General features: G+C 35.1%; 1 protein-coding gene across 8 annotated transcripts; it reads right to left on the bottom strand.

Annotated features, from left to right (window-relative positions):
- Positions 1-1028: 1028 nt before the first annotated feature.
- On the bottom strand, positions 1029-20229 carry LOC118264546 (uncharacterized). 8 transcript variants are annotated; one of them, XM_035577086.2, is made up of 8 exons: positions 8161-8395; positions 7113-7191; positions 5654-5755; positions 4968-5114; positions 4555-4680; positions 3601-3663; positions 3105-3179; positions 1029-1235 (listed from the first exon to the last, which is right to left on the bottom strand). In XM_035577086.2, the coding sequence occupies exons 1-8, from the start codon at positions 8278-8280 to the stop codon at positions 1108-1110; spliced, it is 840 nt and encodes a 279-aa protein (XP_035432979.2). In that variant the 5' UTR covers positions 8281-8395; the 3' UTR covers positions 1029-1107. The 8 variants fall into 8 exon arrangements, with proteins under 8 accessions (XP_035432979.2, XP_035432975.2, XP_035432980.2 ...); XM_035577082.2 differs by lacking the exon at positions 8161-8395 and adding an exon at positions 16922-18764 and having other exon boundaries at positions 1036-1235; XM_035577087.2 differs by lacking the exons at positions 1029-1235; positions 3105-3179; positions 3601-3663; ... (3 more) ...; positions 7113-7191; positions 8161-8395 and adding exons at positions 10674-11135; positions 13894-14150; positions 15134-15215; ... (1 more) ...; positions 16922-17052; positions 20062-20229.
- Positions 20230-20890: the final 661 nt, after the last annotated feature.

Genomic DNA, 20890 nt, shown 5'->3' with positions numbered 1-20890 from the left:
AGTTTGCTACTTATTATGCTAACTTCTTTTTGGAGGTTAAAATACCTGATTTTCAAGCTTTACAGTGTTGATTCAGTACCTGACAAGGTTTTTTTAATGTAGCCCACCACAAGGTTTTTTTCCTGTGTCATTATTACCCAGACCCGAAGCAAAATTGTGGATAACATAAAAAAATTGCTCCGTGTGGGAATCGAACCCGCTGCTCGCTGCACGGCAGCCAGTTGCCCAGCCACCGTATCAACCGTGCAATCAAAACATTCAGATTTAAAAACCTTCAAACGATCAGTTTAAAAACCAAAATACAATTCAAAGAAAAACAAATACCTACAAAGTTTGTATTAAGGAAAACAAACGTTCTAATAAATCCTGCCTTACCTCATAAAGAGCTCGCGTGATAATTAGTGATAAGCCCTGTGACGTCACACGTATTCGTTAAGCCAACTGACCTTTGCGTGTTAATAAATCTAATATCCGTAAATATATCTACCCGGGCAGCGCACCCGGATAATGTTAATGAGCCTCTTTTATGTTCTGTCTTGTGAAAATATTAGGTAATATAGGCACAGATATAATATGTTTGTATGTTTTATATAATATAGGTTAAATGCCTTAAATTCCGACTGTATTGTTGGTCGAGTCGCAATCGCGACTGCCGGACAAGAGGTCTCAGTTTATATTTCCAGGTCGTTCAAATTATTTGTGGGTTTTTTTTTTCGGATTTTCGAACATTTCTCTATTAATCAAGTTTTCTGCTCTGCACATCTATAGCACTCATGCATACCACGTATCTTTCTATAGAATTGATCTGGTAATAAACAATTTATTTTATTTAAAAAATAGCCTAATATCTTGTATTATAGTTGAATCCTTTTCCACCAGTGCTAAGCTATAATTATGTACCAATATGATTGGTAGATGCAAACGCATCCACAGTAACGCAGCATAACACATCTCTTGATCAAAACCACTATAAACGAGATCGATTTTGATAAATATAAAAAGGTCTTAAATTTTTACAATAATTCTTCATTTATTAACATCACAACATTAGTTTTGTAAAATCTTGTTCATGTTTTTGTTCCATGAACTTAATCAAGTACATGCTGGTCAGATCTGATAACGTAAATCGTAAATGAAATTTGGCCTGAAATTTTTGAAATTCAATAAGTATGTAGGTTCGATTACTGGCTCTTCAATCTTCTTAGTTACGTGTGTCGTTGGTGGTTTTTGAAAATCTGTAAAAAATGATGAAAAAATTGATTGGAATATTGAATTTTTAAATCATAACTGCCTATTGTTGGTAGATTAGACGCAAGTTTTACTAATGAGCATGGAGGTTCGTGTTTCGGCACTGTACCATTCTCGGCTTAAAAAAATCAGATGGTACAAACTCAGTTTCCGGAGTGTAACATAAGACCCTCCCTTATTAGAAGGGATTCTTAGTATAAATTGGTGAATATTTCTATAATATATATCGTGACGTGAGACATATTACCATACACCACCGCATCCCTGAAAGAGTGGGTGGTACTATGTAAAAAAACAAAAAAAAAACTCTTTACTTACGTACATTAATGGAGAAAAGCTCTACTAGTTTCGAGTCACAGAGGGACTCTTTACCATGAGCAGCGCGGCGACTTAACTAGTGCAGCATTTTTCCATTAATGTACGTAAGTATACCGTGATTTTTTAGTATTTTTTTATAGTGCACCTTTACCCACTCTACAGGACCAGGGAGTCGACTCCACTCAACCAACGAGGCAGTTTATATAAAATAATACAGATTAATGACTAAACATACAACATATTGTATAAATTTTACAGTCGCAAGCAGATCAAGCTACACTAATGTATATCAGTACAATAACGTTGAAAATGTAACAAAAAATCTGACAAGGGTAGGTTGACGTGCTGCTGACTGTACCTACGAAGCAATCTATCACAACACAACATAATGAAATAACTAATTACACGACACAAGATTAAATAGTTAATTAACGAAGTAATTCGTTAGTTTTTTTTCTCATTATTATTATATTATTATAGCACATTATTAACGACCCTATACATTTTACTAAATACTCATTAATGAGATTAGAATCTAGAACATTGGGTAATTATTCATAGCACTAGGTTATTACGGACTAAATGTAGCTTTGTTATAATAGGGAAGGACATTTTTATTATTTATGTATATTGAGTTTTAAAAATATCTGGCACGACTTTAATGGGAGGCAGTGTCACTACACTACACACAAAGACACTTCTTTGAAGATTATAATAGTAAAATTACAATAATTAAATAAACATTGACTCTACTCTGCATAAATAAGCTCACAAATACGCGTGATAAAGAACTGTCTCTGTCTCTTCGCATAGGGCGAAACAGAACACATGGCTATTTTATAACAAACAAACGCAGACGTGACAAACTCATATTTTATGTAGATTTGTTGTATGAACAATATTATTATATACTCATAATCAATAATAATTTATGTTTACTATCTTGTAATCTTCAAATACAACACTACCTCTCAACAAAGCCGTGGCAGATAATTTTAAAGCTCCTTATATACTGTATATTAATACATCAATATTATTTAATTTCTCGGTACAAACTTGTAAATTGATTCCGCTATTGCATCTATCAATATTCGCTTCGTGTAGATTTTAGAGAAACTATAAAACGCACTATCTCAGCCATTGTTCACAGTCGTGTGTACGAAGTACTAAAATGAAATAATAAATAAATAAAATACAATAAGTAAACGTAGTATCATGTTTCATTGATTTATCATCAACCTATAAGTGGTCACTCCTGATCAAAGGCCTCTTCTCACATGGAGAAGGTTTGAACATTAATCACCAATGTTGCTCAATGCGAGTTCGCTATTTCAAATTTATAATTATGAATTTTAGCCTAAATTTCCTCACGAGGTTGGTATTACTGAATATTGTTACACAGTTGTGATACTGCAGCGGTATGTTGGTATTATTATTTTGTATCCAGTCTACATGACCGTGCAAGACCGATACAAGCCTAGTGACCACTCACTAGGCTTAAAATGAATTCGTAATTATTCTGGTTTATTCGTACTTACCAAATATATTATATTTGCTGAAATTAAACGTTGGTAGCACAACTGGCGACTTCTGTTTAGATATTAGATGTGGGGCTGAAACAATAAAGTTTACATGATAATTCTAAAAAAGTATGGTAGAGATAAAAAACACAAAAATAATAGACAATCGAATTCTTCCCGCCTTGGGTGAGGCGCGAAGAAGTGTCAGACTGACTAGAAACCGAAGTTGGAAAAGAGTTCCAACTTCTGCTCCAAACCGGGTCCTAATAACTATTAGACAGCAAACAAGATTAATTATTTAAGTGTGTCCCATTGCCCAACCACCAGACTAACCGTACAGTCTATTCGTTCTAACCGTTAGTCAGTTAAGAAAGATGTTACTTAAAATCCCTTCAACGTCTGATTGAAGAAAATTTCGAATTATTATGTTTGTAAACGTCTCTACGACAGGAGAAAAGTGTGTATAGTCATATTATATTTAAAAAAAAAAACTATTTAACTAAACTTAACTTACCAGGTAAACGTTGTTCGTGAAGCAATCTTCCTGTTTTCGCCATGGCTTTTTTTCTAAAGGTTCCTGGAAAAATACATGTACTTAGTTACATCACATGTCAGTACATGTACTACACTGGTCATCTTTCGACTAATGATGGTTGTTATTAGCCCAAAGACGTCCACTGTTGAACAAAAGTATGTATTCTATGAGGTGGGGATTTGCCAGAATTTCGGTCTATGGAACAACTTTAAAGTCATCATGAGGACCATCAAGGATTAGACAATTGGTAAGAACAATAGGGAAGATGACTAATTATTATTAAAACATCCGTCTTGTAAATTACCTATTTTAAAATATTAGACACGTTTCTACTTTTCTATTTTCTTACGGAAACAAACAATTACTGCCTATGTTGCGTCTTTGGAAGGGTTGAAGTTATTGTAAGTTACATGTCTAATTATTGTTGCAATGCGATGCGTACATTTTTCAAACATTGCAATATTTTATAATTTATGCTTATGTATTCATCATAATATTTTTAATTTGCCATAACACAATAAGCATTGTTAGTTGAAACTTAGTTTTAATAATATCAATTAGGGTGTTATTGAATTGGCACGTGACTCAGTCGACTTTAAAATCAACAAATGACGTCACAAGTTCTACAAAAGTCAAAGTCTTAATAATATAAGTAAAGTTTGCATTTTAAATAACATCGATAGAAAATTCCAATTCGATGTATCGAGAGTAGGGAAGCCTGCCATAGCACTTTATAGCATGCATCTTTTCATACACCCAATCACAGCTTAGCTGAGTCCGTTTCCACTAGTGCTAAGCTATGTGTACCAATAGTAACGATTGGTAGAGGCCAATGGCATCCACAGCAATGTAGCATAGCACATCTCTGGTGGAAAAGCACCAGTAAAGTATTATAGCTATATGAATTGTTGTAAAGAAAATAACTATAATTACTATATTGACTGTAGTCTCTATCGTTTCTCTCTCTCTCTCTATCGTATCTCTCTCTATCGTATCGTGTGTCAGGCATCGAACGCGGTCTTGGAATTGTGGTGGGCTTGTATCTTCTTCTATATGGACCTGAAATCGAGTACATAAAAGTAAATTAATATGTAATGTTATCTATTTAAATAAATACTGCTAAACTGCCAAAATATTTATACGTTCGTAACTTCGAAACTACTAGACCAAAATGGATAATCTTTGATTTTGTTCATTGAGAGCAAAATCGTATGGGGAAAATAGAATCAAAAACTAGAACAAGACGAATTAAATTAGAAAAATAATAAATGTTAGCTTATAATAAGTACACTAACAAGTAATTTCCTTTACACAATAATTTAGTAAAATATTTACATATTAATTACCTCTATTTCTGTGAAACTTGTCTCTAGGTATCATCCTGTACCGGTCTTGGTACCTAGACTTAGGCACTGGTAATATAGGGATCTGCAGTATGTAGTTATTATACCTTTTAGTCGTAAACGTATTTCCCGCAACACCATTTACTGTATCTGTAAAGATATTAAACATCAAAGACAGAAAGAAAGAAAGCAAACATTAATTTCACACGCTATACACAAGTGTGTGAGAGCCATGCTTCGGCACGAATGGGCCGGCTCGGCCGAAGTGATACCACGGCCTCACAGAAAACTGACGTGAAACATCGCTAGCGTTGTGTTTTTGGTCGTATGAGTGAGTGTATTTAGAGGAGGCCCAGTTGTCGGCCGGGGAGATCGTTGCGATCCCTGACGCCCAGAGTGTCTCTCGTGACGGCTGGGGCATGAGGAGGTTCCTTTACGCGCCCCACTCCCTCCTTAGCTAACATGACAGCTTCCCAGAAAGAGGAGACGGCATTCCAGTACCCCTCGCTCCGCATCATGGCCTGAACCAATGCCGGGCGTGAAAGGTCACCGTCGCCGACCCGGCGAGGCATCTGAGGATACGGCGGTGCTCAGTCCATGCAGGGTACACCGCCATCGTATCCTCTGGGCGGTCCTCGCACTGAATTAAGTGCTTAACTACGTAACTACGTACTGAATTAAGTGCTTACCTCTCCTGTAGGCGTTGTGTGCGGATGGACGTCTTGGAACTTGACTGGCTTTCCGCTGGAGTGGCGTGTAGTTGAGGTCTCCTTGGATTTTGTCTTGGCGACCTGTGCATTGGTTACAAGAATATGGTTTGTAAAGGGTGTCCCAACAAGAACGCAAGATTTAAATTTTTAATAAAACGCAGATATTTTAAAAAAATCGTGATATCTTTATAATTTCGTAAAGTAGAGAGTATGAGGTTATCTATGGAACATACATCGGGCAGATGGCTGCCGCTGGTTTGCTGAAACATACGCGATCTTTCAATGAAATTTTCAATGACCGTTTTGCATAAATGCTGCGGTATTTCATTAATACAGCGTCCAATTTCCTTTTAAGGCTTGAGTCGTCGTCGGCTTATTCGCATAAACCATCGACTTTAAGAAACCCCAAAGAAAAAAGTCTAATGGTGATAAATCACACGATCTAGGCGGCTAATTCTGGTCTCCAAAACGTAAAATAACTCGACCGGGACATGACTGATGCAACAATTCAATTGTTTCTCTGGTTGTATGACATGTGGCGCTATCTTGTTGAAACCACATGCCTTCCAAATCCATTTCTTCAATTCGAGGTACGAAAAGATTGGTTATCATTTTACGATACCGAACACCATGATTGACTGTTTGCGCTTGACCTGGCTCATTTTTAATCGTGTAGCGCTCCATTTTTACTAACCTCGTACCTTATACTAACAAAAAATAACACTTGTTCAAATGTCAAACAATGATACTTCGAATGGCGCCAAATTTAAATCTTGCGTTCTTGTTGGGACACCCGTTATTTACATACAACATTACGTCATATATTTCGAGAACTCGCTTTTTCTTAGGAAGTAGGTAATGTGATGGGTACTGTGTAATTTCAATGGATTGTTCAATGGTATCATTTGAATCAACATTGATTGCTTGACAAAGGCCTCCACGACTACCCGGCATTTGCTATTGGTGACTCTGACGATGTTGTTAAATCCAAATTGCTTTAAGTTAGGATACTGCTGTCCATCACACGATGGCTTTTTTGTATGCAACACGCCGGTAATCCAGCAGACGTATTACCTGATGGTAAGCAATCGCCGCCGCCCATGGACACTTGAAACACAAGAGGCGTTATAAGTACGTTGACGGCTTTTTGGGAGTTAGGAATTGTAGTGCTGTTGTTCGGGAATCGGGGATGGGGAAGATTGAGAAGGGGGGAATTGGGCCTCCGGTAACCTCACTCACACAACGAAACAACGCAAGCGTTGTTTCACATCGGTTTTCTGTGAGGCCGTGGTATCACTCCGGTCGAACCGGCCCATTCGTGCCGAAGCATAGCTCTCCCACACTTGAAATTTTAGGACATGAACCCAAGTCCCTTCGTCTATACCTACGTCAGGCCTGAATTGAATAAATATTGTAATCAATTACTAGTTTTTCTTACTTGTACTTTTAAAAACAGTCCCCTTTATTGTCCCTGGAACCTTTTTCTTGATGAGATCCCACGTACTTTCAAACGCTTTCTGAAAACATAAAAATATAAATTTTATAATCATCAGCTGCATAATAATAATTGTTAACTAAAGGTGAGACTACAATAATGCGTCAGGACGACATATGCACCGCATTACGCTTGCTGTCCCCAGCTTTATGGGAGGTTACCCCCGTAGGCCAAATTACGCCTCTTCCCAATCCCGGATTCCCCAACAACCCTTAAATTCCTAACCCCCATAAGGCCGACTACGAGCTTGTAACGCTTCTGGTGTTTCCAGTTTCCATGGGCGGCGATGATTGCTTACCGGTGATCCGTCTGCTCGTTTACCAGCTTATTCCATAAAAAAGGTAAACTTTTGAGAAAATAGTGAATAAGTACTCACCTTTTTGTTTTTTCGATAGATATATTAATGTGTGTTCAAAAATAAAATAATACTTTGCTTATAAAATGAGTTGTAAAAAAACAAGTGCCTCAAAGTACTTTTATGAATGAAAACAACAAAACAAAATGTGCACGTGCGGTAAAATTGCGACACACTTTCAAAACTAACAATAATTTCCAAATATTTTTTTGCAAAAATGACTAACGGATACTAGACAAACAAATACTATATTAACTTCTGACGTGTATTTAAAACGAAAAATAGGGTAAACGTTCATTCACTGATAAACCCGTCATTATTGGCCTATACGTCTTGAGACCGGGTAGTTTAAAAATAAGAATATGTTTACACTGTTTATCGAATTACGTTGCGATTTCGAGTAGCTGCAGCATGCCCTCTAGCATTAGTCCAACCCGCAACAACGACGCGGCTGTCCTATTTTTATGTCCTTTCTGTGTCAATATCCTATTTAATATCCTTTCCAATTCAAAATATCATAAGCAATATTAAAAAAAATGCACGCAGCACATAACAGCGGTACAGGAGACCAGGGTCACCGACAACTTATCATTTAAATACCAAATACCTAAAATAATAATAAGTAAACCAACTCACCTCAGACTTAAAAAGATTATTAACCGAATCCGAATCCACATAATATTCACAAAAAACTAAATTTAAACACGACAATGCGATTATCAATCGCACGTTTATTTGTACTGGGATAATCATCATGTCTGTTTGCCTACAGTAATCTATTACAAATGATATAATGCTTCCACCAATTGTTTTGTCTTACGTAATAATGATTGAATGATTTACAAACAAACAAAAATACCCGTGTTTGTAAATATGATTTGTATATCTTGTAACAGGAAGAGGTAGTATGTGATTTGAACTAGTTTTTATAACATTTTATGTAGTATTACTACTACTACAACTTATATCATTAGGGAAAAATAGTGCCCGTTTAATTTTTTTTTGTTTTATTTTATCACAAGAAGCTATGGTTGAGCTCAAACCATTTTCAGTATAACCAGGTTTTGTATATGTCGTATATATATGTTTTTAATAAACACTATATTTTAATCAACTGTTAAAACCAGTTAAAACATTTTTTCGATTGATTCCAAGTTCAAACGACACCCATATATTCTCCTGCGTAATTTACATAATACTATTATGTAAAAAGTGGTTTAAAATTTTTTTTAAAGATAGTGGTGTAGGCCGTAAATTCTTCTGTAAGCGTGGAATCATGGAATGATAAGATGTCTACCTCAATCCATCATTCAGATCTCCGAAGTCTTTTGTCTTAGATAAAGATAACCGGGGTTGGGATCACGGAGCCTCACAATCGCTTTACCTTCCTCCTTGGCCCTCTTGTTCGTCCTCCATCATTTACAGTTATCGCATCTGTGATGATAAATATTTCAATAGGTTTTATGCATGGCTATGCCCGCTTGAATTTGCCATCAAGGGATACACTTACATGCTAAAATGCAATTTATTATAATTTACATGGTGTTGCGATCCTTCAATGGTGTGTTTGTATGCTAAACAAGACCATTGATTGAGTAGATAAAGCGTAAAGAAGCGTACAATAATTCAAGTATACAATATATGTTGGGATAGTTCAAATTTAAGGATTATCATAACCAAACCCACTACCAGAACGGCAATAGATCAGGAAACAGTATTAAAAAACTTTCTCACAACACTTTTTTATCTAAATGAAATTAACATTATATTAAAACATTGTTGTTACAATATTCAACTTTATAACTACAACTAAGGAGCGATTATGACGTCGCATTATACATCCTGACTGCATGCTTGTTCAAAGCTAGCCAATCAGAATTTATAACTTCGTATCTTCCATCCTGGCTGCTGCAAAGCGAGCCAATCAGAATCACGAATGGTGATGACGTAGCCATAAATGTCAAACACGTGAGCATCATTATCTTGGTCGAAACTCCTGTCATTATAATTACAATACTGGCAATTTCATCAAATATATAAAAAGCTTTCTAGTTCTTGATACTATAGAGGTCACAAATCCTGGGTCATGGTGTGATGGACAGTCGTTCCCAGAGTTTAATAAGGACGCCATTTACTCTGGTGCCAGGTGAAGAACGGATTCTGCAAATAAAAATATGTTCTTATTTCTGAACGATAGTTTCCAAATTCAGTATCCGTAAGACCGACCGAACGAGATCGAAACGAGAGCGTGTTCGACGCTCTGATTGGTTGGTTCATTCGCGCTGGCCAATCAGAGCGCCGAACGCGCTCTCGTTTCGTTTTCGTTCCCTGCCCCTGCCCAAACTTTACCTTAGATTTATTAGAAAAAGCTATTACAACTTATTAGCTGTGAGATGGAATCCGTAACATGTTGCACAATTGTCAGTCACAACACTGTGATTTTAATATTTACAGGATGTCCCAATGTGAACACCAGATGATGGACTCGCTTATAAAATAAGTAAAGGGATAAAATTGTCAATTTTATTTGCAAAGAAAAAGCTTTCAATTCTTAAAAAAATGACCCTTTAGAACCGTCTCATATGAGAGTTTTGCTAACTGTCATTACCTGCCATAATTTTTCAAATATTTCTGATTTCTGATCTGACTTTTTATACTATGCATAATCTGGCATTCTTTAATATTCATGAATGTCAGGTTTTAATAGTTTTCATTTTATATTTTGCTGAAACAGAATGCCTCAATAGAAAGCAGACAATGCGTGTAAAGAATAAGGAAGTTATTTCAACTTTTTATAGTAAAATTGTACATACTAAAATTATTTAGACTCCTAAAAAATACTTACTATAATTATATGTTAATTCAATGAATGTTTTCTTGATTTGATTATATTTTGGAAGAAAACCAAAATAAATATATTTTAGTTCTTTTTATTGTTTATTTTTAATTATTGCAGGATTCATAAGGATTGTTGTGGTAAAAAGTATCAGAAAAATATGAAAAATTGTAACAGACAAACATATCATTTATTTTTTTAATATCAACACATTTTCTAAAGAATTAGATTAACATAATAAAAAACATAAATTATATAAATAAAGATCAAAACGAACAACAAAAACTTAGTAAGAGAAAAACAAAAGAAAAAAACAGTTTCTAAATTTAAATGTCTAATCTCACTAATTAACAATTTGATCACAGTCTGATTTTAGCTGTCACTCACGAAACTATTCACTGCGATTGGTCGCATCTGTCACTATGTGACGTCACAACTAATAGGTGGGGTCTTTTCTATTATAGTTATCATAGTTCGAAGCGTAAAGACGACTCAAAAATTTACACAACCCTAACGTCGGGTCATTTCTAGGAGCGTCTATTTTTTTAATATTAGAAAACTTTTTCTTTGCCATCGAATAAAGAAGCTGATGTATTTTTTTCTTTTCTTCCTTCGTGTAATCAAAAGTAGTTTCTTCTTCTTCTTCATCGTCATCGTCATCATCATCATCATCTTTATTAGCATCATCATCTGGTGCCGAAGTCGTACCACCTGGTGCCCAGTTAGGGCCGTCTGGTGCCAAGTACCAAAGATCTGGTGCCCAGATCGGGACATCCTGTACATTACAAAAAAAGTATTAATTACAGTACGCTGTCAAAAAGGGGCACACATTTAACGACGTGGACATATCAATATTCCATTCATGACTGACATTTTCACAATTTAACATTATTTTTTAATATCTACGTGGTGAATTTAGAAGTAGAAAATGTGCTTAAATATGTTTTTTGAAAAGTAAATGTAAAGTTACTTTGGCTGTTAGAATAAGAAACGACCAGTTTGCTTAAACAAATGCTAATCGAGCGAATGAAACGTCAATGTATGAATTTGACACTGACATTCAAAGTTCTGTCAAAACTGACCATAGATTGACTTTTCTGTTCATTCGTTCAACTAGTGTTTGAATGGACTTGTTTATGGGATTGATATGAGAATGTCGTGGTACAAAAGGTGATGCAGTGACGAAAATCGATATGGCGTGCTAAGATCTTTTGAACATGAAAATGAGAGATTGGATGAAAGTAGAATTGTGAAACATATCAAATTAATGAAAGGTTTTAACTAAAACCATATAAAAAGTTGCCCTAGAAGAACACACACGCTAATTGTATTGGAGTTGATGGAAAAAGAAGTACCATAAACACGTGAAAAAAACCTTAACGCGGGCCATTTTTGGTATTTTCTTTAACTTACAAAGTAAGTACTAGGTGGCGTTCTGTAGTTTCCTACACCTTGTCCATGGGACAAAGACATGAGTGAGATACTGCAAAAGGCTCTTTATTGCATAGGTCTAGTCTATGTAGTGACTTCGTTTCTACCTACCCTGGTTTTAACCGATTATATGGTCGACTAACCAACCTGTTCTCTACTATTACATATTATAATTGACTGATTTGCTTTTATTATAACTGTTAAAACATACAAACACCTATTGCTACTTTTTCTGATATCGAATCCTTTACTTAATTTCAGTGTATATGATAATACCTAACTGCTGCAGCAGCAATCGTTTGATTTTCTTTCACTTACATTCAATACTGTATTTTCCGATCATCAAAAATTCTCAGTAATAGCATTATGTTTGGAATTGGATAACATAACTGACGAATAGAACTCATAACATAACTGAATATTAGGGTGCGATTCCACAGAAATGGAGTTCAGATTGAAGTCCGGCGCTCTGACTCTCTTGGATACCGCAAAGAAATTAATCAGAAGATATTATTAGAGGAGAGGAAAGAAAACGATAGTTTCCACTTCCCTCGATGAATTTAATGCAGGAGACAGAATGACGGAGCTGAGACAAGTGGAGTAGAGCTGAGACGACCGGTCAAACTACAACCAACAAATTCCCGTGCCTGATGTCGCGTTACCCTTCTGAACCCTGCTCCATCGCATACGCGTTACTGGTTTTCATACCTACCTTTACGTTAAGGCAATAAAAGTCAGTTGTTATTTTTGTTGAACTATGTTATTTAATTTCAGTAAAAAAATATTTGACACTTGTATTCTTTGTAATGGGTCCATTAAATTATTTCAGTAACGTTTAAGAAATCCACTAATTCTGACATAAGAATCAGTTCAGAATATATTTTTTGCGTTGATTTTATTCATCATTCCTTCTGAATATTATAAAATATTCATTACTTTTTTATTATTTACAAAGAATATTATATTAGCGTGTAAAAAAGAACTTTGTCATGTTAGATTAAAATTGCCACTGGTTCAGGTTTATTAGAGATTGATGCTGCTCGGTCTCTCAAAGATATAATATGATGATAAAATGTATGGGATAGATATCTACCATTTATCCCGTCAATTAATTATAGTTCTATTCACTCGATTAGACTCGATACTTCGATACTTTCAAGTGCATAATTATATAGGCAAATGTATCTCCTTTCATAAGCTAGATTTGTTCAATCAGTATAATAAGGTATTAATAAATTATTGCATAAACGAGATACAATAACAAACTCACGAATAGACTTCGAAATAATTTTATGAAAATACTAGAATATAGTTTTAATTATACTAAGTTAAAATGAACTAGAGAAGCGGGTGGCCAAAAACAGTCAGCGGAACGCTCCTAAACGTCGCAAACAGGTGATGGTACAAAACGTGTATTATTTAAAAAAATAAGAATTCAATGTTTATTTTAAGTAATAATAGTTGTAATCGAATGCTGAATTTTAATATAGCATGAATAATACAAACACAAAAACGATTAAAATTATAAAAACATAAACAATTTGTGGCGTTTTTCGGGAGCGTTTCGCTTACACCCTGTATGTGAGATTTTATGTCAATATAGGGATTTTCATGAAGAGAGTAAATAGGTTTTGTAACGGTCGGTAAGGCGCAAGTAATGTCCCAAATGCCGCAAGCGTTCATAGGCCATAGCAACCATACTTACTATTAGCTGAGCTGTGTGTTTTCTGCTATCGTCGTGGTGTATAAAAAATAATCATTGAAAAGGAATGGCTGATTAATAAACACTAATGAAAAAATAATAAGTCTAATAGAGACTGAGCCATGTGAGCCTATGAGTTGTGATAGTATGAAAGAAAAAGGAGTTGGCGATAGGATAAGGTCTACTAGAAGAGATGGGAAATTGCATACAACGTTAACCCCAAAAGACGTAGGATAAGAGTAGAAATAAGAAGAGACCAAAATAATTATAGAAACACATTTTTAAACGCTTGTACAAAATGAAGAAGGGAAGAGAGTCACATCTCTTGCTCGTGAATTAATGAAGAGATAGAAGTTCGTGGTCTTTTGGTGGTGGATTTATGAGAATAATGTAAAACAACCTCTTCTATCAAATTTTTGTTTTTAACTTTCAGCTTCCTCGGGAGGTTATGTCTTGTGTAGTAGGCTTTTTGTAGATCACTCCATTCATGGTAGTTTTGGAACGTGGGAGCTAGCAGTAGTGGCAGTGTTACTTTGGCGCCTTCTGTAGGAGCTTCTGTGTACTCATAATGATCAATAATCGGTGTCGTTCTCGTCCGCATCAGTATTCTTCTATGACGATTAATCGGTTCATCGGTAGACGTCGTTGTTTTTAGTTCTGAAACATACAATTCATCTTTACATTGTAAAGTCTCATTGAGGTATTGAATTCAAATTATTAATTTGCGTTATGGTGCTTTTTACCAGAAATGTGCTATGCTACGTTGCTGTGGATGCGTTTAGCTTCTACAAATCATATTCATTGGTACACATAGCTTAGCACTGGTGAAAACTGACTCAGCTAAACTGTGTTTTTATATGAAAAGATGCATGTTATAGATGTGTCCTATGGATGGCTTCCCTACTATCGATACATCGCATAGTCGTGTTTAGTATCAGTTAAAATCGTCACATAATTTCACAGCTTAGTAGCATAGCTACATAGCACATCTTTGGCAGAAAAGCACCCTAAGCTTTCTGGGTCAAATGACGTAATTTCTAAAAATATTAGAATTGATAATGTATACAGGCAGTCTGAATTAATTAATCTAATATTTTGGTCTAATCACGCGATTAGATTTAGAACCAACGTCAGATATACTCTATAATAATTTGAGTGTTGTCAAATCGAAACTATCGTAGTCTTAAATATTGGTTTTGGAATGACGGCAATGCTTATTAATGCTAAATCTTTTAGTTAGGTAATTACTAACACTATTAGAACAATTTGAATAATTCTTTGGACACTAGGTAGTAAGCTTCCAAAGATTTTTTTAAGTTTGAGAGCGTCTTTTTTCGGCACGAATGGGCCGGCTCAACCAGAGTGATACTAAGGCCTCTCAAAAAACCGTCGTGAAATAACGCTTGCATTGTGTGACCGTTAGGTTGAGGTTACCGGAGGTCCAATTAACGGCCTTTAAGAAAACCGACGTGACCGACCCTTAAATTCCTACCCCCCAAAAAGCTGGCAACGCACTTGTTACGCCTCCGGTGTTTCGGGTGCCCATGGGCGGTGTCGAGTGCTTACCGTCAGGTGATCCACCTGTTCCTTTACCGGCTTAGACACAATAAAAAAATCCTAACTGTAGAGAATATACTTACTACCTCCTGGACCAAGTCGCTTTATCCTGACTGGCTTTTTGATAACATCAGTAATTGAATCCCAAGCTGAACTGAAGGCGGTCTGAAAGAAAAATGTCCTAACAATGTATCATCAACTAATTTTATTTATTCATCACGCAAAATAACACTTTAATATCAAAGGAATTAATATAAATATTGAAGTTACGGTTAGAAAGACTTAATTTAATTATTACAACATAACATTACGCCTAGTCCTACCCAAAATACGTTCGTAGTTCGTTACAGATACATATGTTTACAAAAATATTGGTACTTGACCCAGGAATAAAATGCATTTCTTTTACTGTCCCATTGATCAAGGTGGAAAGAGGATTGTTTTTTATTCAGGTATATAATGACAAAAATATTATTGGTACATTGGAATAAAGTGCATTTTTTAAACCGTCCGCCTCCTTAACCATTGAGGAAAGAGTACTCTTTTTTATTTTCTAATGCGTAAAGTTATGTTATCTTTAAAGAACATTATAAGTAATTTTAAGTATAAGAACTCACCATTTAAATTGTTATATTAGGCCCACTAAGTAATGTAGTGGGTAGCCAAAACCAAAGTAAATTATGTATTAGTATGAGTTACCGTTCAGTCTAATTGACCATTAAATTATTTCAATTTAAGGTTATAAAAGTGGGTCTACCTGATGGGAAGCTGTTACCGTAGTCTCTGCAACACTACAGGTCTCATTCCCGTGTTGCTGAGCATGGAAAAATTAAATTATTCACAGTTTAATTGAAAATAATATTTGATATGTATAAAGTGTTATATTTTTTGTTTTAAATGTTGTAAGACACTGATGGCCGTTTTCACCATCCACCCTTAAACCATATCTTTATTAAAAGTTACTAAGCATTATGTAGCACCTAAACTTACCTCTTACTACTATAAAATGTTGTTAACTGTTGCTGTATAAAATAGGCGATAGTTAACAGCATTTTGGTAGCTCGCAACACGCAGGGGATAAGCTCAGCGATTCTTTAAAATATAAGAGTGTTTGTGAAATTAGACTTCAGTAAATTACGATGTACGAGTTGAATAGTAATTTTGTTCATAGCTATGAGCCTTTTACCCTTAGTACGAGTTTGCTTTACGTTTAAAGTAATCGAAACGAGAGCGCGATCGGCGGTCTGATTGGCCGGCGGGAATATACCAACCAATCAGAACCAATCTGAATTGAAATCAATCAATTAAGTAAAGTAAACTCATACCTCAAACAGTTACTTGAATAATCTGTACATATAATTAATATAAGTATTATTATACCCTTTTCTTTAGAAACAGTCTTGAACCGATGATTTCACTGTCTGTAATGGGCAGTTCTGCGGTAAATACTAAGCTTCTATACCCGTTTTTCCCGTACCCGTGGGAGTTTACGGAATTTTTTTCTTAGTGTACTCCTCAAGGAACATACTTGCCAAGTTTTAGCTTTTAAGGTCCAGCGGTTTTGGCTGTGCGTAGTCTATCATCTATCAATCACTCAGTAACAGAAGAGATTTATGTAGATAGAAATTCAATTCAATTTCAGTATGATACATTATTAGGCTAACTTTAAAAGTGTCTAAAGCTCTTTATTCTATAATCGTTAGTCATCCTTGATTATAATATTGTATATATCTTTAACTTGTTATAATAAATATACTACATTATTATAATGTTAGTAAAAAATTCACACATAATTAAACATTAGCACTATGTAATCTAAAAATGACACCCAAAGCGCAATCAAATATCAAATAAACAAAAAAAAAACTCACCACAATCTCAGCGGGCAGATTGTTCATAAATTCCGCGAACGTAGCATAACTTTGATCCATAAAACACACTAGGAGGAGAGATATGGCGAGCAAAGCCCTCATTTCACAGTGTAACACCCATAGACACCACTCTATTGAACGAGTTAAAGGACAATGGTATTTTATTCTGCGTTGTCGGTTAAAAAAATATTTAAACATCTCAACACAAGTAGTGGGTTACTTGTATAAACATGGCCACACTTACAAGTGTGGGCAATGGACACATGGCATGTCTGACTATTGTTTTGTTTCAATGTATGACCTAGGAAATGAAGGACTTAGTACAACTTGCATAGTACGCGATAGTACATCGGTGTGTACTCGGCTTATACGGAACAATGGAATGCGATATCGGCGATATCGGTAAAATCGCTAAATGAAATGTGGCAAACATTACGTTGAATAATATCAATGAGAATCATATCAATATTAATTAACTACTTAGTACAGTCTTGCTAATTATAAAAAAATAAACTCGGTTCATTTATTTAAAGATACAGACAGTCTAACAGACGATGCGTTAGTATCCACTAGTTTATGATACGGCAATACTTATACGTTTAAATGCTACATGTTATTGCAATTTAACAATAAAATCTCTCAAAACTATTATGAACAATACATTTAATAGAAATATACTACCTACATACCTATATACATATTATGTTGTTCATAACATCACATCGTGATGATGTGATTTTTTCCGAGTTATCAACAGCCTATTAGTGGCCACTGATGACCAAACCCTCTTCCCGCATGAAGAAGGTGTCTATGTGAGATGAGGCTTTGGTCAGCAGTATAGGGTATTGATAACTCGGAAAAAATCACATTGGTACTTGCTGTTGATAGGTTTCGAACGCCCGCCCTCATGCGAGCGAGGAGCGAGCTTAAAACTCCAAGCAACCACAACATCATAACATAAGCATTGAAAAACAATGCAATTTATTTATGCACCTCCGTCTAACCCTATCCTTTGACTTGACCTTTTTTATTCCTTTTACAAAAGACGAGAAATAAAACTCGAAAGGCATGACATGCATGCAGCAAGATTTACAGGGTGCGTTAATATAACCCCATCTTGCCTTTGAGAGGAAAATACGAGGATAAATTCTTCTATATTTTCTCTTCAAATCGGGATGAGGAAAAAACACGTTGCGCCAGAAATCTTTGATGTCAGTGTGTCATTGTATCTGATTTTATTGCCAAGATATGCTAGAAGGGAATATCATGGAAATACTACGCTCAGATTTTGGAATATAGCGAAAGATAAACGCACATACGTTATTGTAATATATTTCTGATTTATGACACCTTTTGCTTATAAATATAGGAAGGACTTTAGCTGAGATCGTGTTTGTATTTTTGATTTATTATGATTTTTTATGGATTTAGGAATGAATAATCTTGGAAAAAGGATCGCCTTGTGACTGAAAAAGAAACTTGTGAGAAATATGTGGTATGTGTCCCACATATTTCTACTTATAGTATATTTATCTTTTTGTATAGTCTGAAATAACATATGGGCCATCATTTCATCAACGAAACAACGCTTGCGTTGCTATACTTTCCAACCCCCGATTTTCCAACAACCCTTAAATTCCTAACTCCCAAAAGACCCGGCGATGCACTTGTAACGCCTCTGATGTTTCCGGTATCCATGGGCGATGGCGATTGCATACCATCAGGCGATACATGAGCTCGTTTACAGACTACACTTTACAGACGACATAAAAAATATTCCACGGGAACACAGGCGAATCCGTTTTCAGAAGCTAGTTGAATATTAATTAAAATCAAATTATAATATGTAATACTTCGGGTACTTTTTACCCCTGTACCCGTCTCGGGCAGGTTAGATATTTATATAAACATACATATAAATATTATATTTTGCATTAGTATCTACATATACACATAGTACTGAGAATTTTCCCAACCTAATTGAATGGCATCATCAATCAATGATGATCGACAACTAAATAAACACGAATGTAGGTTAGTGGGATGAATAAAATGTAACAATTAACTTGGTTCCCAAAACACATGACCGGATCATGATCTAGTTGTGAGAACAATATAAATAATACATAATATAATACTGTAGCTTTCTAATAACCTATATTATTGTTATAAATGTCTATACTACAGTGTATTTATTATCTTACCTATCTTACTATAATTACTTTGTTTTAAAGGAAAGGAGGGGAAAATCATCCAATGACTTCTCTCGTATTTGGTGAGGCTAGAGGGATTGTCAGTCTCTTGCTGACTAAAAACCACCCATAATACAATTTCCTACTCCTGCTTGTCGAGCCGGAGCCCCGGTAAACCTGCTAGGCAATCCGCAGCTTCAGATCAAGCATTAGCCTTACTAAGCCCTACTATAGTTATGGAATTTAGGACAGGATGTTGGTAAATTTTGTATGCATTTATGATTGTTACTCCTTTACGCCTAAACTTCTAATGAGATTTCAATAAAACTTGACACATTGCACTGTTATATCCTAGCTTGGAATAACACAGATTCGATTAAAGTTCTCACTTTAAATATGGTTGAGAACTAGTTATTCTTTTTATAAAAGTTCTACAGTACCTACTTAGGTATTCTCACAATAACTTTATTGTACCTGACACACATGATAGCACTTCTACTTATGATCAGAAGGTTTTTAAGTTTATTGCTAGAATATAGTAATATCTGTCAAACATGATGTTGATGAATATGTAACCACATAAAGAATTAGGTACCTATGTAAGGCATTTGGCAATATCACACGTAAAAAACATTTCAAAAGATGAGGCATACAAATAACAATTGAAAAATTGAATTCAGTTGGTAATTGTGGTGACTTCCCTTATCTTCATAAACTTAATAAAAGATACATGAAGTGAAGGGAGTAATTTCAAGATAAAAGACAAATATAGTTGTATTAAATAAATTTAGTTTGGATTTTAAATATAACAAGTTACAATAGTGTTCAAAACTTTAACTTATTTGCTAAATATCCTTCATTCCCTAGATTAATAATTGTTTAATAAAAAATATCATATTAGGGTATCAAAATTTGTTTTAGCAAAAAATAAAATGTTCAAAAACTCACTGTACCGAATCCATTTAAATATAACGAAATAGAACAAAACATTCGAATTACAAAATTCAAACCGACACGAGATATGTCACAAATGTCACTTTGAAAAAAAAAGAATAAAACACAACGCTTGAGTACAAAGGAGGTTTGATAGTCATGCCACGCGAGTAGCTACCGAAAGACTGATTTGGCAACCTGTAAACTTAATTGGTCATGTGTACGAATTTAAAAACACACAGTACCTATTGTTTCACAGCCCATGGCCGAACGAAGTCAAAATACAATGTTTATAAATTGAGCATTGGATTTGTGAATTTTGTTTTGGTTACATATTGCCCTATAGTTCAACAACCCGTGATAGTTAAATATTTGATTATCAGTCAATCTAATCAGCATATTGCACTTTATCATCACTAATCTTCCCAATCTTTGAATCCCCAACAACCCTTAAATTCCTAACCTCTAAAAGGCCAACAACGTACTTATAACGCCCCTGGTGTTTCGGGTGTCCATGGGCGGCGGCGATTGCTTACCATCAGGTGATCCGTGTGCTCGTTTACCGGCTTATTCCATAAAAAACCAATTAACGTTGATACACGTATAAAATACATATTATAAGACCTAATAAAGGTTAGGTCCTCAAAGAAAGTTGATTGCAGTTCCTAGGTAGTTGTGGCGTATCATGGCTTTCATTCCCTTAAGGGTTGAGTCAATCTTGCCAACATAAATCTAGACTGAAAAACTGGGTCACCTTTGAAATACAAGTCTATTTAGCGAGCTTAGTACAAAACCTTTACGTTGTTAGAGTTCCGCACCGAAAAACAGATATAACAAAACCTTA

Source organism: Spodoptera frugiperda, chromosome 26, assembly GCF_023101765.2.
Source record: "Spodoptera frugiperda isolate SF20-4 chromosome 26, AGI-APGP_CSIRO_Sfru_2.0, whole genome shotgun sequence".
NCBI lineage: Eukaryota > Metazoa > Arthropoda > Insecta > Lepidoptera > Noctuidae > Spodoptera > Spodoptera frugiperda.
This window is presented reverse-complemented; position numbering and strand designations above follow the sequence as displayed.

Bases quoted from the DNA above. Each gene is read 5' to 3' on its own strand.
- LOC118264546 (XM_035577080.2), bottom strand. From the start codon at position 17,119: ATGTTTAAATATTTTTTTAACCGACAACGCAGAATAAAATACCATTGT. The intron at 15,865-16,921 runs GTGAGTTTTTTT...TTCCATGCTCAG, and splicing joins ATCTGCCCGCTGAGATTGTG to CAACACGGGAATGAGACCTG. The intron at 14,151-15,133 runs GTAAGTATATTC...TGTATGTTTCAG, and splicing joins GCGACTTGGTCCAGGAGGTA to AACTAAAAACAACGACGTCT.